Raw genomic sequence first — 21076 nt, 5'->3', positions numbered from 1 at the left:
TTGTCTTCCTTGTTGGAATGTAAGACCCTCAAAGACAAGTACGGTCTCATTTTTGACATTGTATTCTCAGACCTGGCACATTACACAAACCTTTACACATAGTAGACACATAGTAAAAATTTGGAGGTAGAGAATAGACTACTGAACTTGGAGTTAGGAAGACCTGAGTTCAAATCCTGATCCCATCACTTACCAGCTGTGACTCTAGGCAAGCCACTTAATCTCAGCCTCGGTTTCCTTATATGTAAAATGAGATAATAATAGCACCTTCCTCAGGAAGACATTACAAAGATCAAGTGAGATAATGTATGTAAAGCAGTTTGTTTGGCAAACACGCAAAATGCGGGCTGATATTGTGGAGTGGATGGAAGGAGTGAGGGAGCGAGGAGTGGATGGAGTTTCACTATCCTTACATCCTCAGATAACTTTTTCCCTTTCTTCAGAGTATATATCAAGTCTCTGGTATATAAAGCACCTTGTTATAGCATCGGGGTATGAATAAGTCAAGGCCATGCCTTTAGAGACTGTAACAGGAAATCAATTAAAGGAGAAAAAAAGCCCTTAGTCCCAAGAAAAGCTGAGCTGATTGTTCCTGGGAGAGGGTGGACCTAGTGGTTTGTGCTTTCCGGAGAATCAGAATCTGAGGGGTAGGAGTTATCCTTTTTTTTTTTTTGAGGGGGTGGGGTGGCATGCATAATCTCCTTTCCCTTCCAGAATGGAATCAAGAAGACTAAAGCCACATTTCTAGGCATGTGGCCAGTACCCCCTGCCTCCCAAGTGACCACATCTCAATTTGGCCAGCCCACCACAAGGCTGCCTGGATTGCCTGTGAAGTCCAGCCAACCCATCCCAAACCTTGAACTTGGCCTTGGGGGTCGAGTTGCCTGTGGCAGGTTTTTCTCAATGCTCCAGAGAAAGTAGAACTAGGTCAGATCAGGGTAGTCAGGAAATAAAAAAAAAAAAAAAAACTAAGCCCAGCCCCTCCATGGAAAACAGACCTAGAAAGGTAAGGGAAGAGGAGAGTCAGCTGGAGGAGGAAGTATGTGAGGAAACAAGAGAGGGTTTCATCCCTTAGCTAGTGGCAGACTTGGGATTTGAACTCAGGTCTTCTCAATCCACATCTAGGGCCTTTTCCAATGCCTGCCCGCCACTCCAGGCTCCCTACTTGGTCCCAAACAGCTTTTTGTCTATGTAGAAATACTTGTTCACTTTGTTTTAGCAACTCTGAAGCACAAAATAATGCCCTTAAATAAACACCCACACTAGTGGACATCTATCTCTCCCTCCCTCCATGTACTAGTCGTTCTTTCTATGGCTAGAAAGTTACTTTTTCAGTGGAAGGGACCCATGCCCCAGCTCTAAGAGTCCTTAGGAACAAACACAAGTAGATGACTTTGCCACCCAGTCGCTGTTTGGGAATCCATTAAATAAACTATTTAAGTGGTGGGCTAGGCTAGAAATAAACAATAAATCATGCAATTCTTAGCGTTTGAAATTGGCAAGATAATAAAAAGAGCACAGCAATAATCAGAGATTAATAGAAAAGATCCGTGAGGAACCCCTACAATTAGCAATGAACAGAGCCTGGCACGGCGCGGGCACCAATGTGGCTTTCTTTAGAGAGCCTGTTCTTGGGACAGACCCCAGCTAGCTTGGGAAAAGCAAAGCGCCCCCCCCAATGTCATGACTCTCCTTCCACCCCACACCTCTAATCTCCACCCACTCTCATCCCAGCATTTCAGATAGTCCTTTAGCGATGGGTATCATAAACACCTGGAGCCAAATGCCTACCTGATGCTGGGTGAAGCCCAATCCTTAGCCTTCTGAAACACTAATTGAGATGTCTCCTGTTCTCAGGTTTTCCCCCCTCTTGTCTTTATAACACCACAAACACAAAGGCACACAGACCCCAACACTCCTGCAACCATGGCAGCTTTGACACCCTGACTCATTTTTTTTTCTCCATCCCCCCCTTTTCCCCTTCACCTTGTTTTATTAATGGCACCTCTTAGAGAGATAAATGCCCCCACACAAACGATACCACTTAAACAGATAAATAGCCTATGCTAGAAAGACCCAGAGAGCATGGGAGAAAACCCTGTCTTATTAGACTAGAACCAGACACACTGTATTAATGCACGGAATCAGCATATGGTTCTAATAGGCTTTCTTAGAATGATTTATCAGCTGTGATTAAGCCTTCCACCAGCATGTCTATCTTCATAAATAAGGCAGGAGTGCACCTTGCTCTAAAATGTATCTGCAGTATCTTATTACTCAGTCATGTATCCTGGAATCCATTTACAACATGGCTCTGGGGAGCCCGGAATGGGTGTACAATGGCCAAGGGTACGCATGTGGCCAGAGCCAAGATTTCAGCATCTTATCTCAGAGATAGTCTTACTAGAAATCCATTACAATGAAGGTTTATCCCCTCTGAATGGGCCAAGCAGCTCTGTGCAGCTGAAATATGAACAGGTAATTAAGAGGAGAGGCCTGATTTTGCACTTGGCCCAGTGATACCAAAGCATCACACAGCTGCTAAGAGAGGGACAGGGGATTGAAAACAGGATCCCTGTGCTGAGGGGTCACAGGGACTGAGGGGGCTCTTAAAGAACCCGACTCTAATCGTCTCTTCTTGCTTGAGGAAAATGGATGAAAAGGATAAGAAGGTCTGTGCGGGATTCATGCCCTCATTGGTTGATTTGTCAGCCTGCCACCAGCAGAGGCAACTCTGAGAGAAGGAAGTCACAAAAAGGGTTCTGGGGAAGGAAGGGGGATTATCTGCCTAGAAACTGAAGGGAGAAAATGGTGGTCATTGAAATGAGCTGCAACCTGGCATGGGTCAATTACTCTTAATTCTTAACACCTCGACAGGAAGTGGGTGTGCCTCTCCTGGAGAGGTATTTACCACCCCCTCCGGAGGAGATAGTGAGACCCAGACTATGCAGCAGATTCAACTCTATTCTGAAACATGGCAGCAAAGAGTTTCCATAGAGGGACGAGGGACCTTCCATGGAAGTATACGTGTGTGTGTGTGTGTGTGTGTGTGTGTGTGTGTAGGTATATATTCATATATATAGGTATAGGTATATATATAGGCATAGGTATGTATTTATATGTATATATTTGTGTGTATATGTATGTGTGTGAAATTCCCTCCACTGATGCAGTCTGGCAACACGTCTGTAACTTATAACTTATGGTCATAGAGAGGTGTACATAGCAATGGGAGATTAAAGGCTGTTCCCATGGTCAAAAACTAGTATCTCAGAAACAAGACTAGAACCCAGATCCTCCTGATTCTAAGGCCAACCTTCCCTCCACTATGGCAAGCTGCCAACCCTCCCTACCTTACTCTCCAATTATCTTCCACAGACTGTTATTAAGTGTCTGCTATGTGCCAAGAATTCTGCCTGAGACTGTAGAGACAAAGAAAAAAATTAACCAGCCCTTTTCCTCAAAGAGCTGATATCTTATGTGAGGAAATCTACCTGTCCATCTAGCTAGCTAATTATGAAGAGACGAAGTGACAGAAGTCTTCCTTCCCATGTGTTTTTCATGCATTGCTATACGGAAGGAAGGAAGAAAGGGAGGAAGGAAGGAAGGGAAGGAGGGAAAATAATTTAGGTCTCTTCATTAGTAAGTTAGTCAAAATAAACATTCAAAATATATTTTATTCAATGTCCATAATATCCATAGTTATGCTCTTTTATACATGTACCTTTGTACAATCGTGCATCTGTTTAGCTCAACTGGAACATGATGCTAAGGAGGTCAGGGCCATGTTACTCTTCCATGATCCCAGATAACACCCCTAGCCCTCAGCTGGCTGTCTTGCAATCTGCATCACTGTTCACAAGTGGTTCCTTGGAAGAGTGTGTATAGATCAGCACAAATTCATTATGGCTAATGGAAAAACAACTCAGAGTGGGTACCTTGCTCATGGTAGGTCAGCAGCCACATTCATATCTTCAAAGAGCAGCCCAGAGTTGTATTAGACTTTCTGCATATCTGTGTGTCTTTCTCTGTTGTCTCTCTCTCTGTATGTCTGTCTCTGTCTCTCCCTGTCTCTGTCTCTCTCTCTGTCTCTCTCTGTCTCTGTCTGTCTATCTGTCTGTCCATCTCTCTCTCTCTCTCTCTCTCTCTCTCTCTCTCTCTCTCTCTCTCTCCCCTCCCTTGCCCATTCCCTTTCTTTTCTATCCATATGATACATAAAACATACATTTTTATGTGCACGCAAGTATGAATATGTATATATCTGAGTTAAACTCAAGACAAAAAAAGGATCCCAGCAGAAATGTCAACAGAGGAAGTTTGCTTTCCCCAAAGGAGCCTGTGGCATCTTGCCCCACTCCCCTGTGGATCCCTTGGGCCCTAGAATGCCAGATGAGAGATGGAAGCCTTCTGATTTCTCTGAGAGACTAGAAGAGACCAGGCATAGCAGCACAGAATGACCATCGCTCACATGCCCACAGCCAACTTCATTCAGTTTTTTTAAGCATTTTTCTCATGAAAAAGTAGACAGTATGGCAATACCAAGTTTGAAAAAGTCCTTCCTTTGAAGAGGCTTTGCTCTTGTGACTTGAGGTACTTGAACAATTCACACTTACATTCCCAGTGCAGCAGAGGATGGAGCATGGACCCCCACAGTGGGGATAAGAAAATGGCACCACTGGGAAACCAGAGACAAAGAAGGGAAATGGAATGCAGCATCCAACCTCCCAGAGCAAGAGCCAATCACAGATGGGGGTGGGGGTGGGGAGCTCAGAGATGAGCAACTCCAATGCCTTAATTTTGGAGATGAGGAATCTGAGGCAAAGAGAGGTTAAGTGACTTGCCCAGGAACACACTAGTCAATAAGAATCAGATTTGGAGAGCTGGAAGCAGTCTAAGTCCAATTATCTTACACACTGAAAGGACTTCCCCACCATAACACACACCCCCACCCCCCCCACCCCCCCACCCCACCGGCAGCTTGAATTGTTAAGAAATGAGAAATGTTTCCTGATACCCAGCCTAAATTGGATTCTTGGTAACTTCCCTTCATTGCTCCTGGTTCTTGTCTCTGGTACCAAACAGAATAACAACCCTTAAAATAATTGAAGACAACTCTAGAACACAGGTCCTCAGACTCCAGATCCAAGGCTTGCCCCCACCGCTTTCCCATAATCCTCTCTGGGCTTTTTCCAAAGTGACCTTCTAGCAACACAAGCACTTTTCTATGACCCTGGTGGCACCAGCCCTCCTTGGCCTACACTGACCACAAAGATCACTAGCCCATTTCTGGACTCGCAAGTTCTGTCTCCACCACGTCAAGCCATCTATGTATAGTAAAGGCAGAGAAGCCCACACACGCACCTCCCCAGGTTTCTCTGCTCAGAATCCCCCATGGCCCTAGTTAGAGAGGGCAGAGGGATAGGAATGCTGGGGTCCATGGTGCCAAAAAATCCAGCAATAACCTTGCATTCATAAATCCTTTGGAAAATTCCTAAGCACCGTGCATAACAAATCATGCCGGGAAAAGCCCCAGTTCACAGAGGGAAGCATGACTGCTTTGCGGGCGGCCAGTCCTCCAAAGGCCTGATGCGCCATCATCTGTAGTCAATCAGAGCTAAATCCACAGCAAAAACACAACTGGTTTTCTTCTGTGCTGAGATGACTGTTATCAGGGCCCAGAAACAACCCCCTCCCCGGCATGTGACCAGGCAAGATTTGGGGAGCCTGACTGGGATCTGTGCTCAAGGTCACACATGGTGTACATACTGTGCGCTGACTCCAGACCTTGGTCTGTACAAGCTGCTGTTGAAACACCTCTCAATCAAAGAGGCCACTTCCAAAATGGACACCAGTACTTTCAAAATGGCAGCCAAACAGTACCTGGATGGGTCATCTATGCTTCTTTCTAGCTCTCACAATAAATCAAGACAGCTCTCCAGGGCTGGGTGGGAAGTCAGAGAACCTGAGTTTGACTTGCCCCTCTTGGCTTGGGTGACCCTGAGGAAATCACATCAGGTCTCTGGGCCTCGGTTATTTCTATAAAATGAAGCCCTCAGACTCAACAATAGCACATAATAGGTGCTTCATAAATGATGTCAAAGATGATCTTTTGGAAAAGCAGGCAAAAGCCAAGTGCTTTTTCTCCAAGTGCCTAGCTTGCCCAACATGACATTTTAACATTCTTGCTAGGCTTAATTAGGAAGTGAATCTATCAGTCAATCAATTAACAACAATTAATTAAGTACCTATCATTGTAGATGATGACTGCTGCCATGAAATTAAAAGACGCTTGCTCCTTGGAAGGAAAGCTAAGGCATATCTGGCCAGCATGTTAAAAGCGAAGACGTCACCTTGCCAACAAAGGTCCCTATAGTCAAAGCTATGGTTTTTCCTCTAGCAATGTATGGCTGTGAGAACTGGACTATAAGGAAAAGCTGAGCAGCACAGAATCGACACCTCTGAATTTGCTGCTAGAGAAGACTTTGGAGAGTTCCTTGGACAGCAAGCGGATTGAATCAATCAATATTTAAAGAAATTAACTCCGACTGCTCACTGGAAGGTCAAACACTAAAGCTTAAATACTTTGGCCACAGAATGAGAAGATGGGACTCACTGGAAAAGACCCTGACATTGGGGAAGACTGGAGGAAAAAGGAGAAGGGAGGGCAGAGGATTAGATGGATAGATGGTGTCGTGGAAGCAACAAACATGAACTTGGACAGACTTTGAAAGACAATGGAGGACAGAAGGCTTGGAGTGCTCTGGTCCATCGGGTCACAAAAAGTCGGATATGACTAATAACTTAACAACAACAAACCACATGCCAGGTGTACAGCATGGTAGAGTGGACAGAGAGCTACCACGAACGCCAAGACCACCTGGATTCATGTCTCAGTTCTAACACACGCTGTCTGTGTGAGCCTGGCTGAGTTAAAGAGTGTCTGCCTGCACTGGTAAAGGGCATTTCCTCACCAGGAAGTTTCCAATTCCAATGAAATCACAGATCTGGTCTTTCTCCTTGTGTGGAAGACATTTTGCTTGGTGTGCCAATACAAAAATGAAATGGCCCTGCCCTCAAGAAGCTTGTACTCTACTGAGATAAGAAGACAGAGGTACAAAGTAATCCCAGGAAGTGGAGGAAAGCATTAACCATGGAGGGGGAAAGGAAAGGTCTCATGAGCTGAGCCTGGAATACAACTGGGGAATTCCCAGAGGAGTTGGTGAGGAAGGAGAGGATTCTAGGCACAGTGGACAGCCCATGCAAAAGCATGGAGAGAGGATTTCTCGAACGCCTGTTCAAGAAAACCCAGGGAGGTTTGGGGTCCTAAGGCCAGTGGCCCAGCCATAGGCGAATTGGAAATGAATTGGTTAATCAGAACACTGGGCCCATACCTCATCTTTGAGTTAGTGTGAGGTAATGACCATGTGAACCCCACAGCACTACCAGCTCCCCTCATCCCCACCAGGAACCAAGGAGCAGGGAGTACAGAACATCTGAATCCATCCCAGTTCTAATCAGTTTGATGATGGTTCTCTGAACAGCAAATCACAGAGGTGCTCCAACGATAAGTGGTTGGCTTTCTGTTTTGGATATTTTGCCACAAGGAGTGGGATGGAAGGAGTACAGGGACTTCAGGACAAAAGGAAAAAAAATCAACCCCCACCCCCACTTGTGTAAATTATCTACAACTAGCATGGTAACTGGCTGGGCCGGGGGAGAGGGCCGCTACGTTGTTCAGACAATGGTAGATCTCGAGGCCTAGACTGGCATACCACCCCCTTCCACGTTTTCTTCAATGACCACTGTCTCCTCCCCAGGAGAAGAAGTGTGAGTTGGGGCAGGGGGGGTACACAAAACCTGGGTTCCAGAAGCCCTCAGCCCCATTAGTATGCAAAGAGCTTCCCCACGGCCCTTCCACAGGAAAGTGGTCAGACTCCTGAAGAAAATTGTTTCCATCCCTACCTTAGCCAGACTTAGTTTTCATTTACATTGTGGAACCTTTGGGCCAAAAGACACCTTCCAATGAGGTCGATTTCATTTTTATTTTTGACTTTTTGCCTTCTGAAATGTCCCTCATGTCTCTGTAAGAGACAGATTTAGAACTCTGGGGTGTTAGAGACAAAGAGACAGTGACCTCTGAAGAGAATCTTGGGAAATCTCAAGTCCAACTGATACAACGAGGACCCACAAAGAGAGACTTGTCCAAGCCTTCAGCCCAGGACTCTGGAGTATGTGTGTGTGTGTGTATCTGTGTGTGTGTGTGTGTGTGTGTGTCTGTATGTGTGAGTATGTGAGAGCATGAGAGTGTGTGCATGTGTGTGTGAGTGTTTGAGTGTGTGTGTGTTGTGAGTGTGTGTGAGTGTATGTGTTTGAGTGTGTGTATGTGAGTGTGTGTGAGAATGTGTGTGTTTCAATGTGAGTGTGTGAGTATGAGTATGTGTGTGAGTGTGTGTGATGGAAAAGCACAGGCCATCTGGAAGGGACCTGAGGGGTTCTCACCCAACCACTTTCATGTTACCACTGGGGAAACTGAGTCCCCTACAATTGGAATGACTTATCCAAGATCCCACAAGTTGTAAGTGGAAGAGTCAGGTCCCCTGGCCCTCTGCACTGGACCATACCACCTCTGTTCTCAGCGGCTTTTGGCGGGAATTGAGGACTCTCTTTACCCAACATTAGGCCAGATTTCAATATTTCAGTTCTCCTTTTTTCCCTCACCCTAAAACAGAAGCTTCATCTTAATTTTCAAAACTCTGGGCTGGCAAGGTGAAAAGAGAGGGGGGGGTGATGCATTTTTCCTGTTTGCCTCCAAGAGAATCACTACAGTGCTCAATGAACAGCAAGGAGGACTGAGCGTTTGCTGCAGCCGAGATCCGGTCAAGCAGGAACCCTGGGCAGCACGCTCACAGTCTGGCGCTTTGGAAGTCTGTAAATTACTCTCAGCTGGCAAGCAGCTCCTCGGGTGCTCCATGTGCCTGTGCTGCTAGGATCCCGCGTTGGCTCGATGCCCCCAAATCCCTGCCTGGCCCGTCTGCCTCAGGACAGGTAATGGGATTTGAACAAGTCAGGCAGCCTGGCCCAACCTGGAATAACATCATCCTGATGGGAAAGGGGGAGGGAAGGAGGCCGCCCTTTTGTCTGCCTCAAAATCGATTTACAGAGGAATATCCTGGCCAAATAATTCGATTGGGCTCCTTCTCATCTATGGTAAATCAGCCTGCTGGGAAGGCGGGCCGAGACAGCTATGTTCCTCACCAACTAGAATTGGGGGCCTGAAACTTGGGTCACAACAAGAGGTTTTCTGAGCTCTTCTATTTTCACAATGGCCTGGAGCTAGAGTCAGGAAGACCTGAGTTCAAATGCAGACTCAAACACTTACTAGCTGTATGACCCTAGGCAAGTCACTTAACCTCCATCTGCCTCAGTTTCCTCATTTGTAAATTGGGGATCATAACAGCACCTACCTCTCAGAGTTGCTGTGATGGACAAATGAGATAAAGTTTATAAAGCACTTTGTAAACCTTAAGGTTCTACATAAATGCTAATTAGTATTATTTATCATCATTTATTATTATTGGAAAATTAATACTATATTATGACATGATAATGGCCTAGCTTGGTCCTGGAGGAGAACTGAGAGAGTACACCTCCCCCCTTCCCCTGCAGAGGTGGGGGGCTATGGATACAAAAGAGTACACACTTCTCTACCTATCTAGCCATCACTATCTAGAGACGGATATGAGATGACAAGGAGCATGGATGCTCTGTGGGATGTCAGGGGCTATTTCATTAGTATGTATCCACAGTATCAGGCAAAGCACATAGTAGGTGTTTAAGAAGACCTTGATAACGGACTGACTGGATTGTGAAGACAACATATTAGACATAGCAAGTGGAAAAAATAAGTCTTTATAAAACAACGAGAGGAGACACTGTAGATGCTTCATATTATGGTAGTTAAGAGAACAAAAACGTCTCATGGGAAAGGAAGGAAGGAAAGAAGGAAGGAAGGAATGAGGAAAGGAGGGATGGAAGGAAGGAGAGAGGGAGGAAGGAAGGAAGGGAGAAAGGAAGGGAGGAAGGAAGGATAGAAGGAAGGAAGGAAGGAAGGAATGAGGAAAGAAGGGATGGAAGGAAGGAAGGAAGGAAGGAAGGAAGGAAGGAAGGAATGAGGAAAGGAGGGATGGAAGGAAGGAGAGATGGAGGAAGGAAGGGAGAAAGGAAGGGAGGAAGGAAGGATAGAAGGAAAGAAGGAGGGAGGGAGGAAGGAAGGAAGAAAGGAGGGAAGGAAGGAGGGAAGGAGAGAAGGAAGGAGGCAAGGAAGGAAGGAAGGAGGGAAGGAAGGAAGGAAGGAGGGAAGGAGGGAAGGAGGGGAAGGAAGGAAGAAAGGAGGGGAAGGAAGGAAGGAGGGGAAGGAAGGAAGGAAGAAAGGAGGGAGGGAGAAAGAAAGGAAGAAAGGAAGGAAGGAAGAAAGGAGGGAAGGAAGGAGGGAAGGAGGGAAGGAAGGGAGGGAGGGAGGAAGGAAGGAAGGAAGGACACAGGAAAGAAAGGAGAGAAAAAAGAGAGGGGGGAAGGAAGATTCTGACTCAGTGTACTCAATAAAGACGCCCTGAGGCTGACAAGTCTCCAAGTTCTAGTTGTTGGTCACCTGTCCAGAAAACATGCTTCAGTGAAAGCTCTGGTCTTGATGTAAGAAGACCCTTGGGCCAAGTCCCAGCTCTACCATCTTCTAGCTCTGTGCCCCTGAGCAGGCCACTTCCTCCTGCCAAGCCTCAGCTGTATCACCTGTAAAATGAATAGACTGGACAAGGCGATGCCCGAAGCCTCTTCTGACCAAGACGCTATGGTTTTCTGAGGTTGGGCCAGTGCTACAGACTAATCCATGATGGTTGGAGATGTGGGTGCTGAGAAGGTCTCCAAAAGAGAGAGTGGAAAGAGAGGAGAATGGGGGAGGGGAGGATTGGACCTCACAGACCACCCACAGTTAGGGATTGGGAAGGGAAGAGACAGCAAAGGATTAGTCACTGAGAGAGGCAGCAGGCCAGGACTCTGGATTCAAAGGCTTCTGGAGTGGAAACAGACCTTAGAGACCTTTTAGTCCAACTCCCTCTGTTTATAAAGAAGGAAACTCAGGCCCCGAGAGGTCGTGGGACCCCAGGATCACAGAGGCAGAGGTGGAGGGGATATTGGAGGCCATCTTGTCCAACCTTCCCACTATACAGATGAGAAAACTAAGGGGGTGGCCAAGGTCACAAAGCTCCTTAGCAGCGGAGCTGGTTTCCCGATCCCCAGGTCCACACTTGGCTTTTCTTAGAGCCTCGGCTTTAAATCAGGAACAACAGGACCTGTATAGAACCCACCCCACAGGGTTGTGAGGCTCAGATGAGTCAATGGAAGTAAATCACTTTGCAAATTTTAAAGTGCTGCGTAAATGTCAATGGTCATCACTACTATAGAAAAATCACTCCTCTCTTTTTCCTCCATGGGTTTCAGACAGAAAATGTCCTGGGACAAAGCACCGTCCTGCTGTTTATACTCTTCTATTTAATGGTCTGTGAATCATTGTACAGGGGGATAAAAGAATCGCTATCTGTGATTGAGCAAAACTGTGAGGATGCCAGTACATCCTTTCTTGGCTCCTGTCATTGCCATCATCACCACCAACATCATTGGTAACTTGTGGAAGTCTCTCGCAATTTCCCAAAATCTCTATTTCTCGGTATTAAAAAAAACACAACCCAGCAATTAATGACTGCTGTCACCATTTGTCAAGTATCTCCTGACTAATTAAAAAACTCAAAATAAAATTAGCGACTCCTAATTTAGAGCCATCATGTCATAGACAAAACAAATTCAGCCCAACAAGCATTTCTCCAATAAGTACCTTTGATGGTACCACTACCAGGGACTTTCAAGCATCAAGCTGTGCACATGGAGATATGGCTGATGCCCTGTATCCATGTGAGTGTGTGTGTGTGTGTGTGTGTGTGCGCGCCTGCGTGCGCGCCATGTCCCTGGTATAAGTGGAGGATCCCAATGGGCACCATGTTGACTTCCACTGGAGTCCTTAGAGTCCTGCTGACAGACATGATGCATTGCCTCTAGAAACCCTAGCACCATGGCTAAGAACATCTAATAATAGGACAGGGAGGCAAAGGAAACAAGCATTTATGAAATGCCTACTGTGTGCCAGGCATTGTGCTAAGCGCTTTGCAAATATTATCTCATTTGTCCTCACAACGACCCTGGGAGATAGGTGCTGTTATTATGCCTACTTTTTTTAAAAAAATGAGGAAACTAAGGCATGCTGAAGCTAAGTGAGTTGCCCAGGATCACAAGGCTAGTAAGTGTTTGGAGACTAGACCTAAACTCAAGTATTCTTGACTCCAGGCCTAGAACCACCTAGCTGTCTACTGTAGGAAAGGGAGGCTCCTCTCTGCTTGGCCTCTGACCTCTCAAGACCTATAGTTAGTATTTAAAAGCATATCTTCATTGGATCATAGACCTTGAGCCGGGAAAGACCTCAGAGGCCACTGGGTCCAACCACCCCCATTTTACAGATGGGGAGAGTAGAGTCTAGAGAAGGGAAATGGCTGGCCCAAGGCTAGCTCACTAATCAGAAGGCTCTCTGACTCCAAGCCACCGCATTTTAGCAGCGCCATTTATGAACTTGGAAAAGTAGCAGATCTCAAGTCTGAGATCACGTTTGCAGTTAGTTACAGAAACAGGAATGGAATCCAGATCCTCGGAGCCCCCATCAATATTCCACCCACTAGAAACACCAGCTCCCTTCTGTTTGCCATTGATCTCTCTCTTTAAAGCAGACTGCAGTCGTTTCCACGGGTGATACACAGCCATCAGGGCCCATTCCCTTCGAGGACCCATCAAAGACAATGGGGTTTGAAGGTAAAGAGTGCAGGCAACCCAGGGACCAGGGGGTGGTTTACGCTTCATGTCAGGGGAAGGGCCATGGGATTTTCTGATGGAGGGGAAACTACACACTGTCATCTCCAATAATTTTGTCAATCGGTGTTTCCTTTCAGCCAGGCTGATAAAAAAAAAATCAGAGATCAAAGATGGTCTCAGCTGGGCAAGGGCAGTAATGTAACTCAAAACATTTCCAACCAGAAGGCTCTTTTTCCTGTCTCAAAATACAGCAGCTCCCATGAGATGACTCACCAGCAACTACTGGCATTAGATGCATTTGGTGATATCGTCAAAAGCTGCAAAAAACAAGAGTTAGGTTTTGGAGGATGAGTGTTAGAAGCTTCCTTGTTACCAATGACCCTGGCTGAGCTATAGCTTCTCTCCTTTCCTGTGTGTGTGTGTGTGTGTGTGTGTGTGTGTGTGTGTGTGTGTGTGTGATTACTCTCATGAGCCTCACTTTCTTCATCTGTACCATGAAGGTGGTTGGACTTGGTGGTCCCTTCTGGCTTTAGATCTAAGATCTCAAGTCATTTAATATTTCTGGGCCTCAGTTTCTTCGTCCACAAAATGGACAGTTGGACTCAGTGGCCTCTGAGGGTCCTTCCAGCTTTAGATCTAAGACCCTGTAAGGCATCTTTTGGCTCTAAACCAATAGCCACATGACGGTAATGGTGAAGTCAGTAACACGGGGAGTGTCGCCCGTGTGCCTGTGTTAGGGTCCCTGGCTTTCTTTCTCTTTCGCCTCTCCTGGGAGACCCGCTGTCCCACTCTGGTGCCTGGAGAAAGCAGGGCTGAGGGGGCCCTGCGGAGGCCCCCAACCATCCGCACTATCAGCTAACAGGCCCCCTTTCTGACTGACACTGACCCCCCGGTGCCCCCGCTCTCTGACTGGGGCCCAGAGATCCTCAGATTGCAGCAGGGCCCGCATTCCCATAAATCAAGCAGCCTCGGATTCTCTGGGGAGGGGCTGTACTTTTCATCATTTAGGCAGGAATTCAAGCGCATGAAAATGCCCTAATTTGCTCGTGCTGTGTCAGCATAATGAGTCAAACACAGTCCTAGGGGAGAAGAGGAACACTTAGTACTTACACACACACAGGGCTTCTCATCTGCAGAGGCTTAAACCAGGTTATGGGGTAATGTTATATTTCACTCAACAAGACAAAGGAGATCGTCTCAAGGCTCCTCACTCCCCCTTCCTTCACACACACGCACGCACACACACACATGCACACACACACACACTCATTGGGTCCCATCTTCCTTCCCTGTAAAATAAGGATTTGGGATTAGGTGGCCTCTGAGATTCCCTCCAGATGGAAATCCATTGTCTTCTTTTTCTGGGTTTTTCCCCCTCTTTTTTCTGAGCTATTTTATCACAGAACATAATAACAATGATAGTACTTCTACAGCACTTGAAGGTGCTTTATAAAGTACTTTATAAATATTTCCTCAGTGCTGGGAGGTAGGTGTTATTGTTATCCTAATTTTATAGACAAGGCAGACAGAGATTAAGCGATTTGCCCAGAGTCACCCAGTGTCCAAGGCTAGATTTGAACTCAAGCTTTATCCACCTATCTGACTCTTAAAATCAGTAAGAATTCCATAGGCCAACAGCCTTGACTTTGATTCCTGCAAATTCTAAAATGTATCACAGAAAGTGTCCTGTCTCTGGCAGATGCCGGCCGTTTGACCCTGGGCCTGTGGCTTAATCTCTCAGTGCCTGGGACAACTCTCCAAGGCTGTCAGTTGCAGATCAGAATCCCCACACCAATGAAGTCACAAGTCCAGTCCCCCTCAGACCCCATCAGATAAAATTATGAAAGGGATCATTGGTAAATGTCTTGGAAGAGGTACCACACCAAGCACGGCTTCACCAAGAAAAGGTCAGACCAGGCTAACCTCTTACTTTTCTCTGACAGCTCACTGAACCGGCAGACAGGGCAAACCTTTAGATATTAGCTGAACTAGACATGAACAAAAGGTCAAGCAAAGTTCCTCACTCATGCTAGCCTTAGGGACAAAATGAAGAAGGCCCTACACGCCAGGACAGTCGGACATAGTCAGAGAGAGTCTGAGTAACTGGAACCCAAGAGTGAGCAGTCGCTGCCTGCCCCAATGCTGACAACTAAGTACCACGGCCCCAAGCACCTGCGCATGGCCTTGTGCAGTTTTCAGACTTTTTAGCAATGCCTTGGATGCAGAGAAAACTGCTGTGGTTACCAGGTTTGTGCATAACACCAAGCTAAGAACGATAATTCACACGGTGGATGAGAGTATTCAAAAAGATCTCAGCCGGCTGGAATCAAATAAGGCAACATTTTTATAGGCACAAAGGTAAATCTGACACGAGTTAAAAAAATAGGCCACAAGTACAAGCTGTCACTTAATGGAAATTCATTTGAAAACAGTCTGGATTTTTTGTTGCTGTCGTTGATGTTTTAAATTGCAGATGGAAAGGTCAGTCGAGAGGTGCGGAGGATAGAGAGCTGGACCCATGGTCAGGAAGATCTGAGTTCAAATCTAACCTCAGACACTAGCTGTGTGACCTTGAGCAGGCCACTTAACCTCTGTTTGCCTCAGTTTCCTCATTTGTAAAATGAGAATGCTAAATAGTACCTACCTTCCAGGGTTGCTGTGAGGATAAAATTAGATAACATTTGTAAAGTGCTTTGTAAACCTTAAAGCACATTATTATTGTGATTTTTAAAAAAAAAAGGGATACAGCAATCAAAAAAAGCCTAACACCATCCTAGGCTACATTAAGAAAATTGTAATATCAGTACCTAGGACAAGATAGCCCTGCTATGCCCTACCCTGCTCAGACGACAGGATTACACTGTCTTCTGGGTGCCACGTCTTTGGAAAGCTATAGACCAGTCATTTCAAACTCAACAGGGACCGCTAAATGGTACGTAAGAACCTCAAATATTGGCTTAGGGAACCGCATATCAACATTGTCTATGTTCTATTATATTTTCATTCACTTTTCAACTATTTCCCAATTATATTTTAATTTGGCTCAGTCAGGCCTCACTCGGAACTGTTGGGGGCCAGCATCTTTGACGCTGCTGCAGGCCGTAACCTGAACCATAAGCAAAGAAGGTGATTGGGCGTGTAAGAGGGCTAGGAGCCATGACCTAGGAAAATGGACTGAAAGAATGAGGCATGCGTGGTCTGGAGAAAAGAAACCTCGAACAAGGCCCACCGGCTATCTTCAAGGATCTGAAGGCCATCTTTCGGAAGAAGGAGTCTCATTCTGCTTGGCCCTAGAAGGCACCGGGTGGGAATTGCAAAGAGACAGATTTGAATTTAATGTAAGGAAAAGCTTCCTAAAAATTAAAAGCCATTCCTGAGTAAAAAGGATAGCAGGTTTCCCTTTAGAGTCACCAAATGAAGGTTGGATGCCCGTTTGTCCAAGATCTTGCACAGGGGACCTCTCATCCATGATGGATTGGTCTTAGACCTATACACAGTACCAAACACACATCTCACAGGCCACATGCAGCTCTCCTGAGTGAGATCCAAACAGTATTAAAATGTAATTGGAAAATAGCTTTTTTTTAATCCTGTGATCTTTTTTTTAAAAAAAAACTAATTTTTTTAATATAAAGGGCAGCTAGATAGCACAGTGCATAGAGCTTAAGGGCTTGGGGTCAAGAAGACCTGAATTCAAATCTAACCTCAGATACTAGTTGTGTGACACTGGGCAAGTATATTGGCAATCAAAATGGGCTTTTAGCGCTTATTCAACCAAGAGCCCTTGAAGAGTTTGGCCTTTGTTTCCTTGATTAAATTAGGAGTCCTTGATGACCTCCTTGCCTCAAGGGAAAGCCTAGTTTACCTGGGTCTGAGTGACACGTTTGTGACATCAGAGGCTTTTAGGCCACGTGGGTTTAAGTCGCCTCTTTGTGACGATTTTAGGTCACGTGGGTGAGTCGCGTGTGTGACTCACCCTTGACCCTGAAAAAGATAAAAAACCAGAGGTTGGCTTTCTTTTTTCGGAGCTCTGACCCACGGCAGGAGTATTTCATGACTCTGGGCCAGCCCTTGTTATGAGCTCCCGGGCTGAACTCAGATGTTGGTAACAATGAATTGTATTTGGTCTGTCTGTTGATGTTTGTAATTTGTTTGTATTTGCTCTGAAGTTCAGGGTGCTGGCTTTTTCCCCTGAACTCAGTGAATGATATTTGTATGCTGGATTAAAGTAAGATTGTTAACCCCTTAACGTTGCTTTCCTTAGTAAAGCAGATCCAAAGAACCTGGGCTTTTGGAGCATTCTGTGAGCTGGTTGTTTTTGGTTTTTCAGCTGTAGCCATATTGTTGAAACAGCAAGTCACTTAACCCAATTTCCTTATGTGTAAAATGAGCTGGAGAAGGACATGACAAACCACTCCAAGAAAACCCCAAACGGGGTCACGAAGTCAGACGTGACTGAAACGACTGAATAACAATATTTAACATTCATTTTAAAAAGATTTTGGAGTTCTAAATTCTCTTCCTCCTGCCTGACCCCACCCAATGAGAACTGGAAAATATATAACAAAATAAATAAAAATATAATAAGACATGGATAACATTACATTTTAAAACTAAGTCAATGTGCAGCCCACAGAGATCTTTAAGAATGGATGAGTGGCCCCCATTTCTATGTGAGTTTGACAGCACTGGTTTAGATAGCATGGAAGGTCCCTGAGAGTCTATGATTAGATCCCAAGTTTAATAAAAGAGCACTTATTTTCCCACATTTGACTTGTAGCCTTCAGAGTCATCTCTGAGGAAGCTGAAGGGCTTCATCCCCATAGAGGTCACTTAAATTTATGAACAAATTGTCCCCAACCCTGGATGGCCATCTTGAAGATCCATGCCACTGAGTGACTCATAGTTTGGGAGAATCAGGAGTTACCTAAAGCATTACCTTGTCCTACCCTGACATTTTATGGAGTAGAAAATCCTCACCCTTGTTCATGGGCTTCTGAAGCCTATCTGGGCAGATAAAGCAAAATCCCACAGAACAGACTAGGAGTAAAGATGGGGCCTCTCCCACAGGCAACCTGAGATGGGGGCAGCCACTGGGGTAGTTACGGTTTATGTTCTTAACAAAGAGCTCATTTCGCAAGTTACAATTTAAACATTCAGATTTAGCAAGCTAGAGCCAACGGAGACCAAAATGAGACAGTTACAGAATGTTCATCTGTCATGAAAAGAACCCTAGACACTGAGTCCAGAGACCCAGGTTCATATTCTACCTTGGATCAGGACTCGTAGGCATCAGTTTCTACCTCTGGTGAACAGGGGTGATCATATTCACAATTCAATTTAATTCTGAAATTCAATTCAGTAAGTCTTATTAAGCAGGTGTTGTATGCAAGAGAAAGAGGATTCAGTTAGAAAGCACAGGTTTAATAAGAAAGCCTTATGGACATGCTAGCAGACCATCAGAGCATAATGTATTAGGTTGCAATGGGAGTGTGTGGTCTCTGTGTTTGCATTCTTTGTGTGGGGAGAAGGGAATGCAAGCCGTCATCTTGGGTGCGAGTGTGGGTGGAGAAGCAAGTTGAAAACCTAGAGCCTGACTTGGCAGATTTTCCTTCCCTCCCCAACTTATACGCCTCCCTACTCTTCATCCATCAGGGAGCTCAGAGCTTAGAGCCCATAGACATCGGAGGTCATCTAAGCCAACTCTGGCATTGAATGGATGACAAATTGAGGTCCAGTGAGAGGGACTAACCTAAGGTTCCATACACAGTAAATGGCCAACCAGGATTAGAATCCAGAACCTCTGACTCCAAGGGCAGTGGCTATCTCCATTATATGAGGCCTCACCCTTCATAAGGAAACTTTGACAGAGTCAGTCCTGAAAAGATGAGTCATGGAAAATGTCCTGAAGCTCATAGACAAAGTACTACGGAAATACCCTCAACATAGCTATGTCTACCCCCCAGCCAAGATGACCATTGTGGTCTTGAACAAAACAAAGATGGAGGCAGAGGGTGGAAGATTCCGTAATGTTTCCCTTACCCAATGCTTAGCACATGAAGTTGTTGCAGACTTGAGAAGGCTGTGGAGGGTGGGATAAGTCACTCACCCAGATCAACCCAGTAGAATTTGGGGAGAAGATAGGCCAATATTGGAAAATCCCCTTCCTACCCTGACTGACAGACTTTTCCAGATTCTCTTCTAACAAAACCCATCAGGAGACTTCATGGCCCCATGCTTGACAACTCTTCCCAGTCCCCTTTGTCCTGCTTCCACAGTCACCCACCTTCCACATTTCTAGCCCTATAATGTACAATGGCCATCGTGACAAGGTAAAGCCCATCCAGCGTTAGGCAACCTGTACCTTGAAAGGAAGCATGGAATTGTTGGTAGAGTCCCAGAATCGGAATCAAAGAATTTCACAACTGGAAGAGACCTTAGTCAACATTGTGTCCAAATCATACTAGAGAAAGAATCCCCTCCTTAAAGAAATCAAGGACAACTTAAATAATCATAAGAATATTCAGTATTCATAGTGAGACCATACCAAAAAATTGAAAATGGCAATACTACCAAAATTAATTTACAGATTTAGTATTATACCCATTAAACTGCCAAGGGGCTATTTATAGGTTTAGACAAAATACTAATAAATAAATAAAAGTTCTAGGATACTGAGGGAAATCATGAAAAAAAAGAAAAGCAGGAAGGAGAAATACTGCTTTCTGACCACAAATAATATTATAAAGCAGTAACTGTCAAATGATTTAGTGCTGGTTAAAATTTTTTAAAGTTAGGTTTGATATCGAGGGACTAACTCAGGGATAGGAGAAGGCATGTGAGCAGCTAAGACTAGGGTCCAAATGCCCCTTCCACATGAATCCCCTTATTAGTCTCCCATTTTCCAGGTCATCACCAATTTTTACCTGCATAAGGTTTGCTGTTGCCCATTAGATGAATTGGAATTTCAGAGGCCCACTTATCCTACGTGGGGAAAGGTAGGAAGCTAACCAAAGCTGAAGGTTCTCTTAGAGAACCATGTGGATTTTGCTTTATTTCATCTTTCAGATGCCTACTTGCCTTGTGATTTTGACAGCTGGGGAGTTGACAGTCCCAAACTGTATTCAGCAGGAGGGATTCAGTGAGCTTCTTCCTCCAGGCAAGCACATGGAGGAATGAACAGAGCATTTCTGAAGCCAGGCTTCCCCACAATCTGCAGTGCCACCTAGTTTCCAACCAAGGGCTTCTAAGAGGTGACCAAGGTTTACAGCCTGGAAGGCTAGGGAGTGGACGCTTCCATGAATTCAGACTTACCCTCTTACTGGTCTCTTCTTCCTGGGCCTTCCGAAACTCGTGCTCAAGGGAGCAGTCGATGTCATTGAAGAGGCCCACCTCCTCGCAGTTCTTCAGGAATCTAGTGGGTGTTGGGGTCTGATCTGAGGAGAGATAGCAACACAATCTAGAATGAGTGCTCCCCTCCCCCCTACCCCGGACTCAAACTGAAACAGAGCTTTAAAAATAAAAACATGCTGCCCCACCATGATATAAGTCTATGAGTTAAATCTTACTTCATTAGATGTTAAGGTGAAAGGATCAAGGTCAGAGACTTAGGATGGGGAGGGACCTTAGAGGTCATCTAGTCCAACCATAGCATTTTACAGATGGGGAAACTGAGGCCCAGGGCAGGGAAGGGATTTGCTAAGAATGAACAAAGGTAAGAAGTGGAATCTGAACTCAGGTTCTTTGACTCCAAATCCATTAGAATCTAAATCCATGATGTGATGGGGGTGGAGGTGGAGATATCGCAAATAATAGCGATATAAGGATAAATATGACAGGGACAAAGGAGACATCCAAAGTGCTGAAGGAAAGTACCTGGCCTCCTACACACCAGGCAAAAACAAAACAAACCCTGCCCTCAAGGAACATGCATTCTAAAAAGAAAGCCAACATTTACAGTATGTGTAGTTGTAGATAGATACAGGTGTATACAAAAATATACAAAGCAGATAACTTGACCAAGGTCACACAGGCAGTAAGAGGCAGAGTCAGGATTTGAACTCAGGTCCTCTGACTCCAATCCAGGGCTCTTTTCCGTATATCACACAGGTAATGTGTCCAGAAGGCCATCAGAAAAGCAGAACCGGAACTCAGGGCAGAGATCGGGATT

General features: G+C 45.4%; 1 protein-coding gene across 1 annotated transcript in view; it reads right to left on the bottom strand.

Annotated features, from left to right (window-relative positions):
* CREB5 (cAMP responsive element binding protein 5) overlaps nucleotides 1-21076 on the bottom strand; it is a 419901-nt gene that overhangs the window by 370818 nt on the left and 28007 nt on the right. Inside the window, exon 3 of the mRNA XM_036760413.1 lies at nucleotides 20221-20342. Within this exon, the coding sequence (XP_036616308.1) occupies nucleotides 20221-20342 (122 nt within the window). The remainder of the gene's footprint in view (nucleotides 1-20220; nucleotides 20343-21076) is intronic.

The sequence above is a fragment of the Trichosurus vulpecula genome, chromosome 5, assembly GCF_011100635.1.
Source record: "Trichosurus vulpecula isolate mTriVul1 chromosome 5, mTriVul1.pri, whole genome shotgun sequence".
NCBI classification, from domain to species: Eukaryota; Metazoa; Chordata; class Mammalia; order Diprotodontia; family Phalangeridae; genus Trichosurus; species Trichosurus vulpecula.
Note: the sequence above shows the minus strand (reverse complement) of the source record. Positions and strands in the feature narration are given on the sequence as shown.